Source organism: Haemaphysalis longicornis, unplaced genomic scaffold, assembly GCF_048455015.1.
Source record: "Haemaphysalis longicornis isolate Haplotype H1 unplaced genomic scaffold, Haemaphysalis longicornis Haplotype H1 scaffold_7, whole genome shotgun sequence".
NCBI classification, from domain to species: domain Eukaryota; kingdom Metazoa; phylum Arthropoda; class Arachnida; order Ixodida; family Ixodidae; genus Haemaphysalis; species Haemaphysalis longicornis.
The window spans coordinates 30,132,395-30,151,261 of record NW_027526422.1 but is presented as its reverse complement, the minus strand read 5'-3'; the positions used below and the strand labels follow the sequence as shown (position 1 = coordinate 30,151,261).

The following is an 18,867-nucleotide window of genomic DNA, read 5'->3' as shown; positions in this document are numbered from 1 at the left end:
GGCGTGAGCCAATGCGCACACTGTGTACGAAATGCAGGAGGATGGCTGTTCGCCGCGAAGATGCGCATCACCGCATCCCTGACCATGCTGGATCCCTTCCAGAAGTTCTACGGACCATGGATTGGAGTCATGCTCTGCGTGCCCGCCGTGTGTGGAGAAATCTTCTGGACGGCTTCCATGCTGTCTGCGCTTGGTAAGAAGGGTGGCTGAGGCGTGCTCCAGTATGTAGCGAAGCGAATGACCCTCTTTAGAGCAGCAATAGTGGTGGTAGTAGTAGTGGTGGTAGTAGTAGCAGCGGTGGTAGTAGTAGAAGTAGTAGTGGTGTAGTAGTAGTAGTAGTAGTGGTAGTAGTAGTAGTAGTAGTAGTAGTAGCAGTAGCTGTAGTAGCATTAGTAGCAGTAGCAGTAGTAGTAGTGGTAGTGGTGGTAGTTGTAGTAATAGCAGCAGTAGTAGTGGTAGGGGTGGTAGTTGTAGTAATATCAGCAGTAGTGGTTGTAGTGTAGTAGTAGTAGGAGTAGTAGGGGTGGTGGTGGTGGTAGTAGCAGTAGTAATGGTAGTAGTAGTGGTAGTAGTTGTAAGTAGTGTTTACCAGGTGAGAGGTTAATTGAAGCGTACATGGCGAATACTTTGTCCATTAGGAGGACTGCACAATGCAGTGCCACACATTCTATAGGAGTGCGTATTCTGTAGGAGGGCTAATTAAGGATTCTTATGAAAGGAAAGCAGTCAACGAAAATAAAAGAGGACACGAGGAGTATGATCAGAAATTAAAAAAAAATAATACGCGACAAGTTTTTATGACAGTCAGTCATATGTTTGGACGACCGAATGTTAAAGCGAGTTGCTGAGGCTGGCGTACTCCAATCAGCGGGAAAATCTAAACGTTCTACTGCGGAGTAGCGCTGCTCCTTTTAAAAAGAGTAGGGCGTCTAAGAGGTTTGATGGCAAACCTATAGATGACGAATAGCCGCAAGCCTTATACGGGTTTCGGTAAAGAACTAGCGCACTTCAAGGTGGGTAGTAGTAGTGGTATTCGATCCTGCTCCGCAACGTTTAGGATGAGTGGCATAAGAATCGTGGTATCCATCATTATAGGAGACGCTTAATATTACCACTACGGCTTAAAATACTCATCTGGAGCGTTTTTTTTTTCTTTTAAATCCCGTGCCATCTCCACTAACGTGAAACCTGGGGCGGGGCGAAGTATGCAGTGTATAATTGTATTCTTGGCGCCTTGGCGTTTTTGCCGACGGAGATGAAACCAGCGGGGGGTAGACGTATACATATTTGCTGTACATCTCGTGTCTTTGAAGCACGAAGCGTTTTAGCGCAAGGTGTTGGAAAACGAGTGTCCCGGTACGTGTGTCCTGTTAGTACGCTTTACGTTCTAGCGCGAGGCGTTGGAAAACGAGTGTCCCGATATTTTAGTACCGTGACTACATGAAACGACGACGACGACAGGAGACGCCGACAGCCCGAGCACCTAAGAAGTTTCACCCCTAAAAGAATATTGTCAAGTGGATATTTGCAAAGCCGCGATGCCCTGCTCGCGATGTGTGCGATCGCCCCTGGTTACTGTGTGTTTGCTCGCCGTGCAGAGTTCAATCCCCAGTTAGTGCTACGTTCCGTGCTTCTTGGCCAGCCAGACGTTTGAAGACGACGACGTAAATGTGTGGGTCCACCGCTCGCGGGTCACACTGATTCAGCCATCTTCGCTGAGCCTCGCCGTGCTGCCTCTACTTTTCGGTGTAGCGCTACGCCTAATAAATAGGTATACAGCTCCATCCTGCTGTCTACTCCTCCGTCTACTAAGACGCAACAATATGGTGGAAAACACACAGAATAAATTGCTTAGTCAGTTTCATGTGTACTTAAAAATTGCATCCAATCCACGATGTCAAGGTGGTAGGACTGCGAAGCTGCAAACGACACCCACAACGATTACCCATGCGGCGTCACTTTAATTCACACACGTGGCTCTACAGAGAGGGAAACCAGAGACTCTGCCACCGTTACGTGGGATTCGCCGGGGCGGCGTCACCAACGCAGCAGCGTCGGAAGAAAGGAAACGAAGAGTAGCGTCTTTCGAAGGGTGAGGAGGAGGGGGGCGGCACGCGTGGCAATGGCATCATCTCTTTCAATGCCTCCCCCTTACTGTTGTTCCAAATGTCGCCTCCAAAAAGCGCCTTCCGCTCCGCAGCCGCTGAATACAAGCCACCGTCTGTTTCCCCGTCTCCGCGTCTGGGTGTAGCTTAGTCGGCCAAGCGACTGGCTCTCGCTTCGATCCTCCATTCAGCCCCAGGTTCGATCCCTCGCGGTGCCAGTAGTTTTTGTGTAGCCTTGGTGTAGCCAGTAGTCATCAGTAGCCTGGGATGTTTGTCTGTGTAACCTGGGAGTTTTCTGCTGACGCGGACATGAAAGTTTCCTTGGCTGGTTAGAAGTACTGGGTCGCAGTAAAATATTCTCGCAACCAAATTATCCTCTCCAGGTCACACGATACACATCATCGCCAACCTGAACTACACCGCGTGCATCGTGGTCTCCGCAGTCGTCGTCTTGTTCTACACCTCGCTGGGCGGCCTCTATTCCGTCCTGTACACGGACGTCCTTCAGATAGGTACCACTGCCTTTGGCCTCGTAAGTAACCGTAAATCACTCTTCCCCATCCTCATGCATGCGTTAAAAAAATTAAAGCCCTTCCACTCAACGTGAAAGCTGCCGGAAGCGCAGAGCAGTGATTCGCCATAATGGGCTGTAGCGCCGTTATCCGTTCACTGCTACCACCCAATGCAATTCAAATTTCCCGCCATTACTGTGCTCGCGCGCCCCCTGCCTGAAACTGCGCCAGCAGGTGTTCGGTTCTTTTTTGTGTTTGCTTTTCCTCCCGCACGTTCCGGCGTTGCACTGCCACTTTTAAGTGCGAATGCACTTTATAAGCGACCCCAAACCATCCACCGCCGGCGTCGGCGGCGTTGGCGTCCGCAGTGCTCCTCTATATTTGAAAAAGAAACAGCATCCCGTGCCAGGTTTCGATCCGAGGACTTTGCGGCCGCAGCGCGACGCTCTACCGACCAAGCCACGGACGCGACGGTGATATCAGTGTTAGACGCGCCTTATATCTTTAACGCATTCAAACTACGTCGTCAGCGGCGTGCGTTGGCGACTCAGCGGCGTTATAGCGGCTTGATAACTGCGTGGTGTACACGTGATACTACAAACCCGATGGAAGAGATGGAAGAAAAGGCGGCGAGGCGGTGGGCTGCGGGGGCCGAGCGCAAGCGCCGCAAGCGGGCCGACAACCGTGCATTCGCACTTTCACATTCTCCCCCTCGTGGAAATGCGGGGGAATTTTTTTAAAGACGATAGTCTTTCTTGGGCTACTTAAACCCAGAAATTTTGGTCTGTCTGTATGTCTGTCCGTCTGTCTGTCTGTGACCCGATTCAGCCACCCGGCCAAAGCAATACAATGCCTGCGCAATAGTCTTATATAGTCACAGCTAAATCTACCCGTCTATGTCCGGTGGAATGTTCATAATTGTCAACATTGTTGAAGAAGAACAAGACATTACGCAAATATGAGACAACAAATCAATACAGAAGTGATATTTGCAGTGTTCCTTTATAAAAAAATCAAACATGCTTGAATTTTCGAAATTAAATACTTCATCAACTGCAGAAAAAGAATTCACTCCGCCGTCGCCTGCTGTCGCCCGCGCCACTATAGCTTCTGGGGCCATTTTAAGAAATCAACCGGCAACAGTTACGCAAGGTTCCACTAGGTAGGTTCCACGTTCTGCTTGCAACGCTCGTGGAGTAGGGAAACGCGGTTCTATAAACGCTGAAGTAGGGCGCCTCGATTAACGCGCGTCTTCGCCGTACGGCAGCGTTCTCATCGAGTCACCCGGTTTGGAGCAGTGGAACGCGGTAAATTTAAAATGATTTAAGCAAACCTTTGGCGTCTTTACCTTGGGAGGAGCGCGACGCAAGAGGAACAACATGAGAGGTGAGCGGGAAAGCGAAGGGAGGCATTTACTTCGCAAAAGCCGATGAAGACTATCGTCTTTTGACGGCATTTGCAACGAAAGGAGCAGATACGCGGCCAATTTTTTTCGCTTACTATCGTAAAAACAAAACCAACGAGCGTTCCTAACTAAATGAACGCTGGCGCAATGGGTTAATTACGTAAATTTCGCGGCAAATGTACCTGCAGTTTTCTTTGCGCTAAACAACGGGGAGATATGTATGACAAGCGCCAGCGGTTCACGAGTTTCGAACGATATGACTATATAAACCGCTTGATTTTCGAAGCCTCTGCAGGACGCCCTACGAAGGGTACGCCGGGCTCTACTTGGGTCCGTTATCTCGCTGCGTCGCCTGATTCCGGCAGTCGCTTGACATCGAACGTTACAGCGAGCTACAAGGCGAGCCCCTAAAGTGCTCTGCACTTTAAAAACTAAAGAAGTGCGTTGGCATTTCTTAGTAGGGCTTTATATGTTGCTGAAATAAGATGGGAGTAAGGGGTCCAATAGGTTCGCGAACTCGACGTCTGTAACGCGAGCTGTTCTGTACTTCCCACTTCAGGCACGAATGCACGTGAACTGGCAAAAAGAAGCGCACGCGAGAGATAACGCCACGAACGCTGTGGAGAGTGTTCTCGAAAGGTCGAACGGTCGCGGTGCGCTCGATGACGTCATAGCTCGGCGAAGCTTGGATCCGCTTCCGCGGCTGCACGAACCTCGTGCCGGGCACCTGGCGCCAGACAGATAGACGGAATAACCTTATTTGGCCACAGCCGCGGCGATTACGCTGGCGACGTCTTCGTCGTCGTCCGACGGGCAGCAGGGCCCCTTTTGGGCAGGGGTCCGGTGCCGTCGGGCAAGCGGGCCAGGTCTTCTTAGACTTGGGGGGGTTTGGATAACGCAGGGCGGCCTCCGAACGCTCCTCGCTGGCGATGGTAGGGAAAATTGGATGCTGCCAAAGGCCCATAGGATGTGCATTAGGGATGCGCGAGGAGCAGAGCAGTACGGGCATGCGTCTATGGAGATGTCAGGAAAGATCGCGGTCATGGTGGAAGGAGTGGGAAGGAGCCGGTCTAGAGCTGGCAATAGATGACTAACAGATAGAGATGGGTGAGAGGTGGAAAAATGGTATACGCTTCGGAGTTCTGTGAACACCAGAGCTGTTTAAGGACATGCTGCTGGGCGAGTTGGTGCGAACTTTGCAACATGAAGCGCTGAAAATGGATGAACGCAAGAAAGATGACAGGACAAGCGATAACTATCAACTGCAGTGGTTTATTGCAATGAGGTGCAACGATATATGGAGAGAAGAAGAAGAAAGGTGCGCAGATGTGCTTTGCGCAGAACGTCACAAGACCACTTAGCAGGTTATGTTCGGGTGGTGTCAACTCATCTAATTCCACAGTCGTAAAGAGATATAGACGTGTCGCTGACACAATCACCTCTTTTTTTATGTGATAAGCCTACAACAGTTTACGGGCTGTTTTGTCCCGGTTTTTGCCTAGAATTTTGGCCTGGATAAACATTGGCTTCCACTCATTGCATTTACTGCAATCGGACGAAAGATGGGGCCCATCAACTTTCTTTAAATTTTTGGCAGGTTCCCTTAACCGATCAAGGTCGCGGCCAGTCTGCTCTATGTACGACGTGCCGCATTTAAACGGAATTTCGTGCACAACTTCTTTTAGCACACTGCCTTTTTTCTTGCCGCCTTGGTTGTGCGTGCGCAAAGTGGCGCAAGCTTGTTTGGCGCCGAAAAAACGAGTGAGACACCATGCCGATTGGCAACCTTTTTCACTTTATGTGAGACCTTGCGTACATACTGTGAAACTTCAGGATGTTTTTAACTCCCACAACCCAGCACAGTCTTGGACTGCGCGGAGAAGATGGCAAGGGCATACCGTGTATAGGCTATTAGGTGCGGAGTACCTTAGGACCTCACAATGTCCGTCCGCGTCCGTGCGCATATATCATTTACAATCGCAAAAAAAACACACATGCACTGGCAGGGTTCGAGCCCGTGTCTGGTAGACCAGACACAGGTAGTGTCAGTCGACTTACCCACTAGGCTACGGCCGTGAGTTTGTATCCGAGAGTCAAACGGCTTACTCCCTCGCCTGTAACGGTGCGGAGTACCTTAGGACCTCCCAATGTCCGTCCGTGTCCACCTGTGCGCACACCATTATCAAGCGATTTAGGGAACAATCAAGGTGCAACTCACGGCTCAAATCGAATGACAGTCGGGGCGCAAATCGGATGTCACTTGGGGCGCAATTTGGATGTCATTTCGAGTCCCCGTACTCCGCACCTTCGCCATCATCCACGGAGTGGAGACGCTGCCATTTTTTCCACCCCTCCCCCGCTGCTTTTTGTCTTCATGACAATAAAAATGTTCTTGCCACCACCACTTAATAAACCAGTTGATAGTTACTGCTTGCCCTGCCATCTTTCTTGTCTTTGCCCTTTTTAGCGCTTCAACCCTGTCGCAAAGAGCTGTTTAAGCTTCTAGTTCCGCCGTCCAGCGTTAGCAGATACCCAGAAGAGTACCCAGAAAAATACCTGGAAAAGTACCGAGCGCGCGTGAGCCTTTTGAGGAGTGCCCGGCGTCGGCCAACTCCACCTTCGAGAACACTTTGCCCAGCGTTCGTGGCGTGATCTCTCGCATGATGCTCTCCTCTTCAGTTCACGTGCGTTCACACCTGAAGAAGGGAGCACAGACGCCGAGCTCGCGCAGCTGGTTGCCGCAGGTTCTAGCTCGTGCTAACGCGGCCCACGGGAGATGTGAAGAGCCGCGCACAAAACGATCCGGGCCTGCCAGTCGTGGAAAACTTTCAGGGGCATATTCGGAAATTAATTTGAGGTGCAACAGCCGGGTCTCCGACGAAGGGGGACAGCCACCAGCTCTGCTGCTTCTCCAGCCTTGCACCACAAGTGCATGCTGCACCAGTCTTTTTCTCGATATTTCTTTTTGTTTGTTTATTTATCAATACAAACTTGCTAGCGTCAAACTCGAAGGCAAGACTCGTGCCATCCTTTCGAAGGGGTCCCATTAGCAGTTTGTAACTCTGGGACCCCTTCCTGTATGTCTTTGTACACACTGTATTTTCAGTATGACAATAAACTGAAAGTAAACTGAAACTGGAGGCAGAGGTAATTAGAAGGATAAGAGTGGGGTGGAGTGCATTCGGCAGGCATTCTCAGATAATGAATGTCAGCCTATCATTGTCCCTGAAGAAGAAAGTGTATGACAGCTGCATCTTATCGGTACTCACATACGGCACAGAAACTCGGAGGCTCACTACGAGGGTTCAACTTGAATTGAGGATGACTCAGCGAGCAATGGAACGGAAGATGATAGGTGTAACATTAAGGGAACAAGAAGAGAGCGGAGTGGGTCAGGGAACAAACGCGTGTTAAGGACATATTAGTAGAAATTAAGAAGAAGAAGAAACGGACGTGGGCAGGGCATGTAATGCGAAGGCAAGATAACCGTTGGTCGTTAAGGGTAACAGTGGATCGCTAGAGAAGGCAATCGTAGCAGGGGGCGGCAGAAAGTTAGATGGGCAGATGAGATCAAGAAGTTTGCGGGGGTAAATTGGTCACAGGTTGCATAGGACCGGGGTGATTGGAAATTAATGGGAGAGGCCTTTGCCCTACAGTGGGCGTAGATAGGCTGGCGATGATGATGATGATGATGAAACTAAATGGTCACTTTCAATATAAACACACCAACTACCCTGCTCCCGCGTCCGGCCTTGACTTTCTTTTCACAAGTTCGGCGGAGGTATCCCATGCACCAACGTGCAAAGCCGCTGTTCCTGTTGGCGGGCTGCACCATTTTCAAATAGTTACACACGAGGCACAACAAATAAGTGTCATGGTGCTGCGCCATGGTGCCATGGTTCAGAACACCGTAGCGGTGTGCTATACTTTCCCCGAACGAGTATATAGTGGACCATGGCTTCACAAGCACGCTGTCCACCCCCAACTTCACCGGGAACTCTGTGCCTGAAGCCTTCCTTTCCGTGACTTCTGCGCAGTGGACGTGCGTGCCGTACTTCCTGACGCATCCTAGCGTGAGAAGAATTGGGCCGCCTTCGAACGACTGGCTTGGCAAGCTAGAAAGTCGGGACGTCAGCCAGGTCTTAGACTTTCTCCTCATGACCATATTCGGCGGCATCCCATGGCAGGTGGGTGCACCCACAAGCTTTTGCTCCTCGTGTACCACTGTTCAGCTTCCTTTAGCCAAGTGTATAAGGCAAGAACCATGGGACCGGCTGTGACTTAATGCAGTTCGCTGGAATGGAGCGTGAAGGAAGTTCGCCCGGTGTACCCATGAGTACCGGTAGCGGTACACTGTATATAGTACGACTTCTCCAAGCAGTATAGTCCCTGCGCTATCACTGCTAGACAGTGGCGATTTGGGCATGTTGGGTGAACATGATCAGGGAACGGAAGCGCAGCTGACACACGGAAAGTCCTCTTCGGATTAGCTGCATTCCTATCAGTCAATGAACGAATACATTCAATTTAATCAGGAGGCCTGCAACAAACTTACGGCCTTGATACTGGCGGGCTTGTGCCACACGTGTTATATACAGCCAGATAAAAAACCTGTCTGAATTCGACGAATGTTACGAACAAAAAATGACGTGGATCGTAAATAGGTCGCAAAAACTTTTCCACATTTGTTTAATAGCGGCACTGATATATGCTGCTTGGCTGGCCCATATCAACTAGGTAATTAGGTGTGGAGTTGAGAATTTCGTTGCCCACAATACATGCACTTTGAACCCAATGTTGTGATTTTTTTTAGTTTTTACGAATTTTGTTAATGTCAAGCACTCCTAGATAGTCACAGCCAGTTTCTTTACCGTCACTTATTTATTCTTTATTTGTTTTTGCTTTTTGAAGTCGATTACACCTAATGGACACCGTGCTATTAAAAGAAACATTACTAGACAAAGAATAAACGTTGTTGCTCCGAAGAGGCTTCTAGCTCAACGAAAGAGCAGGTAGTAGGCTCCGCACATGCTTCTTGTATGTTTTTAAAAGTGTATAGGGCTGAACTTCTTTTACTTGGCGGTATGTGAAATGCAAACTGCAGTACTAAAGCTTAAGCCAAATAACATTCAACTCAAGAAAAGCCGTTGTGCCTCGTCTAGATATAAATTCGACGAGCCGATAGGAGAGGATGGAAATAATAAGAACAATAACACCAAGAACAGCGCTGCAGAAAAGAACGTGCGCTGAGGCCGAGTAGAAGTGAAGCATCAGCCCGTAGCAGGTATACCATAAAGGGCTGTAAAAACCGTGCACAAGGAGCTGCCGTGGACCTCTAACTAGTGAAGTGTAGCGTGTTGTAATACGAATCCATTATATGGCACCCTCGCTAAGGTTTTCATTTATCTACTGAAATCAGCACAAATCAAACCGAAAAACAAAACTGTGCTCTCGGATGGCCGTCATCACATGCGATCGCCATCATTTTTCTTGTGCACTTCGGAGCTTTTTACAGTAACAGGGAAAATAAGCACATTGTCCATACAAATACGTCCAGGGAAATGTTCTTGCTCAGCGCAGGCCTACTTTCAGCGTGTGCTCGCCGCTGACAGCGTCCTCACCTCCAAGATGCTTTCCTACTTGACTTCTGTTGGCTTCGTCTTCTTCTCAGTTCCACCAATCATCATTGGAGCGGTCGCCAAAAGTGCCAGTAAGAAAATAACCACCACTAAACGTAGCTAACCTTGGGTTTCGGCGCGATGTACGGGCGGTCCCGTACATCTCGCCTTGTTTTGTCTTGTTTCGTCTCGAAATTGGGCCCCTCAATGTCTTGGAGTGCTCCAGAAGCGTAGTTTTCCAGCACAGAAACGAAGAAAACTTGTCTGCCGTTTTTCAGAACCACTCTTAGCTTTAGCACCACTCTTTAGCACAACCACTCTTACTTTTAGCAGAACCACTCCGACTTTTAGTACAAATCAGGCGACTATTACAGTGGCCTTTTTCCTCAACACCATGGATGGCAATTTCTGATTGTCAAAAGCTCAATAAAGAAAAACAAAGAGGCGTAGCTTGTAATGACTCGTAATTCCCTTTCCTCGGTATGATAACAGAAAAATTAAGTCTCGCAAACGACGCGGTTTAGTACAAAAACCCTTTCGCCTGCAACTCTTGCATTATCTGCTCTTGTGCTGTTCTGTTTGGCAGACTTCACTTCAGCCGGCTACCCTGGTCCCTTCAACCTGACGATGGCAGACAGTCGTGAAGTGCTTCCCTTGTCCATCCACTACATGACCCCCAAATTCGTCGCCATCCTAGGCCTCATTGCCATCACGGCAGCCATCATGTCCTCGGTGGACTCTTCCATGTTGAGCGCTGGCACGCTCATCGCTAGGAACATCTACCACTTCGTCATCAGGCCGACGGTATGTATGCCACAAAGCAGACTACGCTAAAAAAGATGATTGGGAACTTCCATGCGAGCTATGTGTATGATGGAACATCATTAACTGGAAGATAAATCACTCACGGACTGTGTGCAAGGCCTAGCTTCCAATAGTCTCGTAACCTTTGTGAACGGAAGTACTCCGTCAAATGTAAATACCGCCGCTACAAAAAATGGACTAGGGTGAAAATAATTTCAGATTTATTGAGTCCCTAAAAAATGGGCTCGACAACACGTGCCGCCGTCCAAGGATGTCAAAACAAAAATTAAGTGCAACTGCATTTATTTAACGATGTTGTTTAGCATTGGCATTTTTGCCTTCTGCCAATACACGAGGAAATGTTCACTGCCTTTAATGAGACGTGGATCTCGTGCTCAGTTGCACAGCGTCTTAGTTAATGAGCAACTATGGCAACTGGCCATGGTGACCAAAGCTAATGGCCGTAAGGTTTTTTTTTTCCTATTATTCGAAGCCACACGTGGTTGCCACTGGGCCACCATACCACCGTACCGACACTGTACGTGTCGGTACGGTGGTATGGTGGTACCGACACTGTACTTTTTTGAGTCACGTGCTTGGAAAATTCCACGTAACGTGGCATTTTCCAAGCACGTGACTCAAAAAAGTGGCAATCAGAACGTTATTCCCCTTCTCTCCCTCTTGCTTGTTCAATGCAACGGGCGGACTAACGCTCTTTATGTCCATTTCCCATTATTTTGTTTGTGGAACAGTGTACTCTCCATGTTCAGGCTCTTTATTTCTGCAAATCAAACCAGTGTATCACCTCGTATATTTGGAATATTTCGACGTTTTCCAATGCAAGTTCTCCAACTTGCTTCTCTCCTCCTACTTTGCGTTAAAGCCTCCCATCATTATCCTGCACTGTTCTTCCACCTTATTCACTGGTAATTAGACGTCCTCGTTGAAACCTTCAAGAGCCTCATCGTAGCTAGAGGTGGGTGTACAAGATTGTATACTATCTTTAACCTGTACCTCTGGTCTAGCTTTATCACAACGGCTGGGACCTTTTCTGCAATACTATAGAATTCTTTAACACTCCTTCAATCTCTCTGTTTGCCAAAAATACAACCCCAAGCTCCATCTTTTCTGTCTTCGATAGCACAGAACATGTCTGGGGTTCCACTCTTGAAGGAGCCATGAAGTCAAAACACAAGTTTCATTCATTCAAAAGATTGCCTCGTTAGAATCATACTGACACCACTTTTAACGTAAACTTCGCTCAAATAAGCTGTGTAATTAGGAAACAAAGGGAAATGCCATGCGACCCACTCGCTCATTTCCCGCAACAGAACCTATGCTGTCATACCAGCCAGCTCTGCGATTGGCGGAGGCCGGCAAAAGAAAACGCAAAATAGGCAGAGCTTATAAGCTTGCCGAACGAACTATTTGCGCTTAAATTTAGGCCACCTTCTTTTAAAGCAGTAAGAATGGTGGGACCGACAATGCAAGATACGAAAGCACACGTAAACATAGAAGTGCCGATGCGTACTGCTGTTGGTACTGCGCGCACTATGCTCGGTTTAGCTGCACAGGACTGCGGGCCTTTGGTGTAGTTTTAGACGACACTGGCCGGTTGACGCAAGTAACGGTGTCTTACGTGACCATATTTGTCGAGCGAGCACTCTGTTTCACGAAACGATTATTTTCTCCCTGCACAAAAACAAGCCCGGTTCAAATGCGGTCAAAAATAAACCACAGGAGGAAAACGGCTTGCCACTGTATGGTGGCGCCATCTAGGTTCACTAACGGTAAAGAAGGCTTTCCAATCGGCTGCAGAGCGGTCGGTTCTGTGATGTCATTGCAGACCACGAAAAAACACGATTTAGCGGGAAAATAAAACTTTAATGTAAGTTAATTTCTCAGCGAATAAAACATCGTTTGCATCCGCACAAGCTCTGGGGACACCATAAAACACGAAATATTTCGATAAAACAAACTTGTATTTTGTCTTCATGGCTCCTTTAAAGACATCACCTGTTCATCAACGAACTATTCAGCGGATCTAGCTCAATCCTATATTTCAGTAATGCCTAAGAGCTCATTTTATAGCACACTGTGCCGGCCAGACAGAGTTCGAGCGTTGAATGGGGCAAGGTTCAAGTTCCAGAGGCTGCCTGTCCGAACCCGGAGCTTCTTAGCACCCCCCGCCTCCGCTGTACCGCAGATCTGACCGCCGCCGCGTAGACCGGTGCTTTGCAGCTGCCCGAGGCTGATGGAAAAATCCGAAGGCACCTAAGCCCCTAATATTCTTTGATATTAGGTGCTTCGCATTCTCCAAGGGCTTCCTCCTCTAGACGCTTGATGGGAATTGCTTCACGACCCGCTTCCGCCTTACACTTTCGAGTGACTTCGATCTGTCTCGTATGTGTTGCGCCGCTGCTCGTTCCTGCTGCCATGTAGTGGGAAAGTTGACAAATTTGGATTTTTCTACCTGTCTGTTCGCTAGCTTGGCTCCGTTCTTCCCCTCCCTTACATCTATGGTGCACTGGCGTGCATGACTACTTTTCAATACTGCCGAATTTAGGCGCGTGCCATGGAGCGCTCCAAAGAATTGTGGTGTAGGAGCCGTTTCGAAGTTACAGACGCCAAACCCATCGCTATTCAATACTTTCTCATTAAAACTAAACTCTCTAGTGTACTCTCACTTGCATTTAAATTGCGATCCACCGGGGTAGGCAGCACTCGAAAACTGGGCATGTCGTAGCGCCTCAGCGTTCCTTGGGTAGTGTACACACATAGCAGGGGGTGCTTACAAAAGATATTCCAACGACTAATCTAGACACTGATTCCAACTCCTACTTAGCGCGAAGGGCCTTATACCCACTCCTCCTCGCCAGAACATCATGGCAAGTATTTCAGATACCTCGCTATTTGTGGCAGCCCAGCCGTAACGGCGCTGGACAGAAGCTTATCCAGGCTTAATTATCAGAATTTTTCATAAACGGCCGCAGTTGTCACTGTCTATTCACATCACGTTTAAAGGGACCCTGCAACACTTTCGATAAATGTTTTCACTATTTCCTTCGCGTCTGGAAGCACTGCGAAAGCTACAGTTATCGCCAGCACGGAGCGGCACTTAGTGATTTCTTGTCGCACCAGATACGCCTTCCGTCTCCGCTTTGTTTTTGTGGCTTTATTTTTAAAGGTGCCATCGAAAAGCGTTCGTTGCTGCAATTTAAGGAAAACCGGCCAACAGCCGCTACATGGCCTCAGTGACGTAATTCGGGCCATTGAAGAACGTCAAGACTGGGAAAGAGAGAAAAATCTTTTGAACGAGTTTCCAACTTATCTGATGAGCGTAGAGCAGCAGTTTTTGACTCAGGTACTTTGCGACCCCCTAATCTAAACACTGTGTGTTTTGGGTGACTACGTTCTGCAAGCATTTAAGATTTCAAGAAAAGTTGAAAAAGGTGTTGCAGGGTCCCTTTAATGATCGCCCTTGAATTCGTTGCCCTTTTCTTTTGCCCCAGGCGTCGGACGTGGAAGTCTGCATGGTTCTGCGCTTCGGGGTGCTGGCGGTGGGCTCCGTGGCCACATTCATGGCCACCGGGGTCACGTCGGTATTCGCGATGTGGGCATTATCATCTGACCTCGTCTACGTGCTTCTGTTTCCTCAGTTTGTGGCCCTCTTCTACTTGAAGACAATGGCCAACGCCTACGGCGCTGTAACCGGTAAGCCCATATGGCATATCATTACTATTATAAGGCCCCTGATTTGAACTTTTGTTTGTGATAAACTGCTGCTGAGAATGCTGCATTCTCGGCGCAATCTACGGGTAATGGCCAAAGTAGTTTCTACCTTCACCTCTCCGATTTCACGGTTAATCGGACAGACGGAGGTCATTGTTACGTTTCCTCAGACAGGTGTCTTCTCGTGGATAGGCTTTTTTTTATTTAGACCAATAATAACAATAATCAATCAATCAATCAATCAACCTTTATTTTCGGTGCCCAGGAACAACCCTAGGGTCTTGGTTCTGGTACACCGTACAAAACAAAAACAAAAACACTAAAATTAAGACGAGACAACACACAAAAAACATATGTATGACAGCAAAAACAAAGGAAAAATTGTTACAGAAATCTCAGAAAGCAAAAAAGGAAAAAAAAAACAAAAAGTTAAAAAAGAAAAGAAAGGCCTTGTGTTGCAAGCCATGACACTCGGCCAGCGAAATGTTCAAGACACGTAATAAATAGGAACTATACAAGCAAATACTGAATGAACATTACATAGTGTTTACGTATAAAACCAAGGTTTTCCAACAAAATAATAATAATAATAATAATAATAATAATAATAATAATAATAATAATAATAATAATAATAATAATAATAATAATAAAACTTTATTTCTGTTCTATGAATACAGATACAGAAATAGGAACCACGGGAAAAAGTTCACGTCGACAGCGAGACCAGGCCGCAGCCCACTTTTTGCTCCATACAGTAGCATCGCGGCAAAGCACACAGTTATCAGACAACCATTAAAATAAATAATAAAAAGCTAACAATAATACATTTCCTTGTGTCGCACTTAACGAGCGTTATCTTCAGCTGGTGTAAGAAATAGGCAAAGAGGAAAGCAAATGAAAAACATGAAAAAAAAAGGTTAACACATTTTAATACACATGGCACGTAGTTGACGCTTCGAACATTTTATATATCAAAATCGGCACACTCAAACGCTTTTAAAAGATGTACACTGTGTGCTCTCTTCTCCAGTGTTCAGACGAGCCGTTAAGACCGCCCAAGGATCTTTATTCCTAAAAGGGTCATTCATTTCCTTATGTCGAAACCGGGCCAGATTGCGCACGCGATTAAAATTTCTTTTTGTTTCTGCTTTGAATTGCCTACTCAAACTACCCCGCCTAAACACGTCCGCCATGTAGGGAAGCTTAAATTTTCTACAGGAAATGTGCCATGTAAGATAATCCTTTCGATGTAAGATAATCCTTTCGCATACCCCTTTCTTAAGGTTCTAGAGCACCTTTGTACTAAATTTATATTTTTAGAGATATAAACGTTTTCTTATTTTCGGCGCGGGGGTGGCCGCGTTGAGTCACACCTGGTGTCAAGGCAAGTAAAACAAACTTAGCTAACTTCCGTGACAGGGTAGCCAATTAAAGGCCATACTCGCTTTATCGCGGCACTGTTCCGATGGTTGGATAAGTTAAATTAGCTCGCTAAACGCGTTTTTGGTAAGGTTACAGCCAAAACCCCAAATGTAAACAAAACAGTCACCGTAGCCCTATTCGGCGAAAAGCCGCCTGTGCAAAATCACAGAATAAGCAAGTAATTCACCCGGAGGGACCTTTAAACAGTCGAAATAGGTAAAAAAAAACTGTGGTTGATTCCTCTGTAATAGGAATCGGTCAAACACGAAAGTTTAATGTGCAGCGAGATCTGCAGCTGAGCATGGTTTGCGGGTCGGAGGCTGTCTTTTGGGTGCGCTTGGGGAGCGATGTCCTGCTGGCGGGTCGCTTCGGCAAAGGTGTACTGCTGTCATTTTGCTGACGGAAATGACGTCAGTGAAATATTGGTGTATCCCGGCATAAAACACTTTCGTGTTTAAATATAAAACCCGAAAACGAACAACCCGAAGTATAACGTCATCTTTAGTACTAAAGGTTGCTTCCCCGCAAGAAGACCCTGTGTGCAGGGGTGCACCCTTTACAGGCCGCTTGCTTCGTTGTACTGGCGTCACTTCCGTGACGGATGTGACGTAAGCGAAAGCTTCGTGAATCCCGAAATAAAACACTTTTGTGTTTAAAAAATCCTTCCACCGCATCGCACATGCAGTCAGAAACAAGGAAAAGCCGTATAATAACGTTCGTCGAAGCACGTTATAAACAGCTGCAGTAACCATAAACCTAACCTGCCCAGCCAGCTGTGTTAGATTTGAAAAGAGGAAATTCGCTAGGCAGGGGTCAAAGATTGCTGGCAAAGCTACAGAAAACATTCCGCAGCATTGGACACTAAGTTACGAAGGGGGAAAACTTTAAATAAGTTCTGTGCTACGTCAGAAACGCACAGGGTCGGATATGATATATGGAGCTGAAACTTGGCGCCTTACTAAGCAACTAGAATGCAAACTTAGGTCGGCTCAACGGGCCATGGAACGAATAATGTTAGGAGTAACACTCTAGGACAGGAACAGCTACCTGGATCAAAGAAGGAACTAGAGTAGAAGATATCATATAGTTCAAATAAAGAAAAAGAAATGGACTTGGGCTGGCCACGTAGTGAGACGAACCCACAACCGGTGGACAATTAGGGTGGATACCAAGAGCTGGATCTAAAAGAAGGGGAAGGCCATTAACCCGATGGAGGGATGAAATGAAGAAATTCGGGGGTAAACTGTGGGCTTGAGCAGTGCAGGACAGGAGCGGTTGGGGGTCACTGGGAGAGGCCTTCGTCCTGATGTGGACCTGTAGGCTGACGACGACGACGACGACGACGACGACGACGATGATGATGATGATGATGATGATGATGAATCAAGCGATAATATTACAAATATAACCATTGTTTCGGCCATTTACAATTCGAATGGGAGGAAATACAGCATTGTCGAAACGGCACAATACGTGCGATACATGGCACTGCCTGGAGAAGCAGTCATATAGTTAGGCCTATAATTGCCACTCAGTTGAAGTGCCGGTGTTCATGACACTGAAAATTTTCTGAGGTGTTATTTCAGAGATTGCGGATGTAATAGCTTGATTTGTCATGGTTAAAACGTGCACGCACACACACACGCACACGGTTGACCTATTCCATGTTTGTATTCACACCCTCTCCCCCTTTTTGATCTTTTGTATTCTTTCTCATGTATATCCAAAAACCAGGAAGCCCAAGGAAAGCCAGAAAACGGAGTGTATACCCATCCTTTTATATTATTGTGATACAAAGATTACAAATGGCAGATAACACGGATATCTATAATGGATAAAATATATCCAATTTCAAGTCTCACTCTCAACCTTCAAACTGTAGCGTGGCCAGGGCTGCAATGGCTATGCGGGCCATAATTTAGACCCTGCTTAAGTGAACCTGTGGGTGTTGCCACGGCCAGTTCCACTACTATACCCTTTAACTTGAACTGCCAACTCTGTCGTTGTTTATTCTCCGCTGCCGTTCGCGAGTTTGCTTCATTCTCTCCATCATAAACAGCATGCTATCGCGTTACGCCTCTTCTCAAGTTTGGAAATGATACCAATGACTAGACTCGATACCAATGAACTAGACACTCAAACTTCACGCATATCCACCGAGCGACATACTGGCGTTTTCTTGACGTTGCGACTAAAATTAGGAAGATACTTAACGCTTGCCATCATGGAAATTCGAAAGCATTTCGCTGGGGCCGCTGAAATAGACGCTTTATTCTATATAGTTTTTTAATGCGAGCACTACTCCCCCAGTATCAGTGCTTGGGAGGGGGGGGGGGGCACCCGTTTTCCTTACATGCCGTCACGTGCCGTCACTTGCATCTGCCACGTGGTATGACGCCAGCGCCGTCTCCGCCACAGGCAACGGTCTGACGCGGTCAGCTTCTACTCTGGAGCCCCGGGTTCGATTCCCATACGAACACCAATGTGCCCAATTTTCTTTTCAGCTAGTTATGTATTTTACAGAAATTAATCCGCCTACGCACTTAATTTGGCACCAATTCCGTGATTTTGTATGCCTTCCTCGCTGCGGCCATTTTCTGTACCGCACAACGACAACGTCGTTCTTCGCACGACGGGGCACTTAATTTTTCTGCGTTAGAGGGGCCATGAAGACAAAATACAAGTTTGGTTCTTTAGAAAGGCTGCTTTGTCACGATAACATTGACACAATTTTATCGCAAACTTATAACAAATAACGACGATATTAAAGAAGATGTATGAAGCCGTGGAGACTCTTTAGACACTTTCCAGCAACTTTTCTATGACGTCACACAATCTTGCTTATGCGAATAGCGGCGGTCGACAAAAACCACCTCTAACACATAACTGGACGATTGTAGTAAAGCCTCTACTCTCGTTTTATCGCGTAACTCCGATGCTAACGTGCAGTGAACACTCTGGGCCTCCTCGGTTATCAGTCCCGGATCGTCCGTGGACTGCCTGAGGCGCCATCCGGTACTCGATTTTCCCATGTATTCCTGTGACTCTTCCGGTCCGAACGCAGACCTCGGACTGCCCGCGAACCACCCAGGACTGGTAAATCGAGAAGGCCCACTGAAAATTAGGCTTTAGTGCCGTTGTATATGACGTCACTACCGCTCGTAGCACACCCTTTCAGTGCGAAATTTGAAGTTTTTCAATACCTTGTGAGTTTTCTCGGATAAAAAACCTCTTTTGTGGCTGGAATTCAGCTGAGTGAGGTACAG

At 47.3% G+C, this 18,867-nt stretch overlaps 1 protein-coding gene across 1 annotated transcript in view; it reads left to right on the top strand.

Moving 5' to 3' along the window:
- LOC144146224 (high-affinity choline transporter 1-like) overlaps positions 1-18,867 on the top strand; it is a gene marked incomplete at its 3' end in the record, with an annotated part of 28,267 nt that overhangs the window by 9,165 nt on the left and 235 nt on the right. Inside the window, exons 3-8 of the mRNA XM_077678187.1 lie at positions 38-193; positions 2,489-2,637; positions 8,060-8,209; positions 9,603-9,732; positions 10,227-10,444; positions 13,957-14,158. Coding sequence (XP_077534313.1) covers positions 38-193; positions 2,489-2,637; positions 8,060-8,209; positions 9,603-9,732; positions 10,227-10,444; positions 13,957-14,158 — 1,005 coding nt within the window. The remainder of the gene's footprint in view (positions 1-37; positions 194-2,488; positions 2,638-8,059; positions 8,210-9,602; positions 9,733-10,226; positions 10,445-13,956; positions 14,159-18,867) is intronic.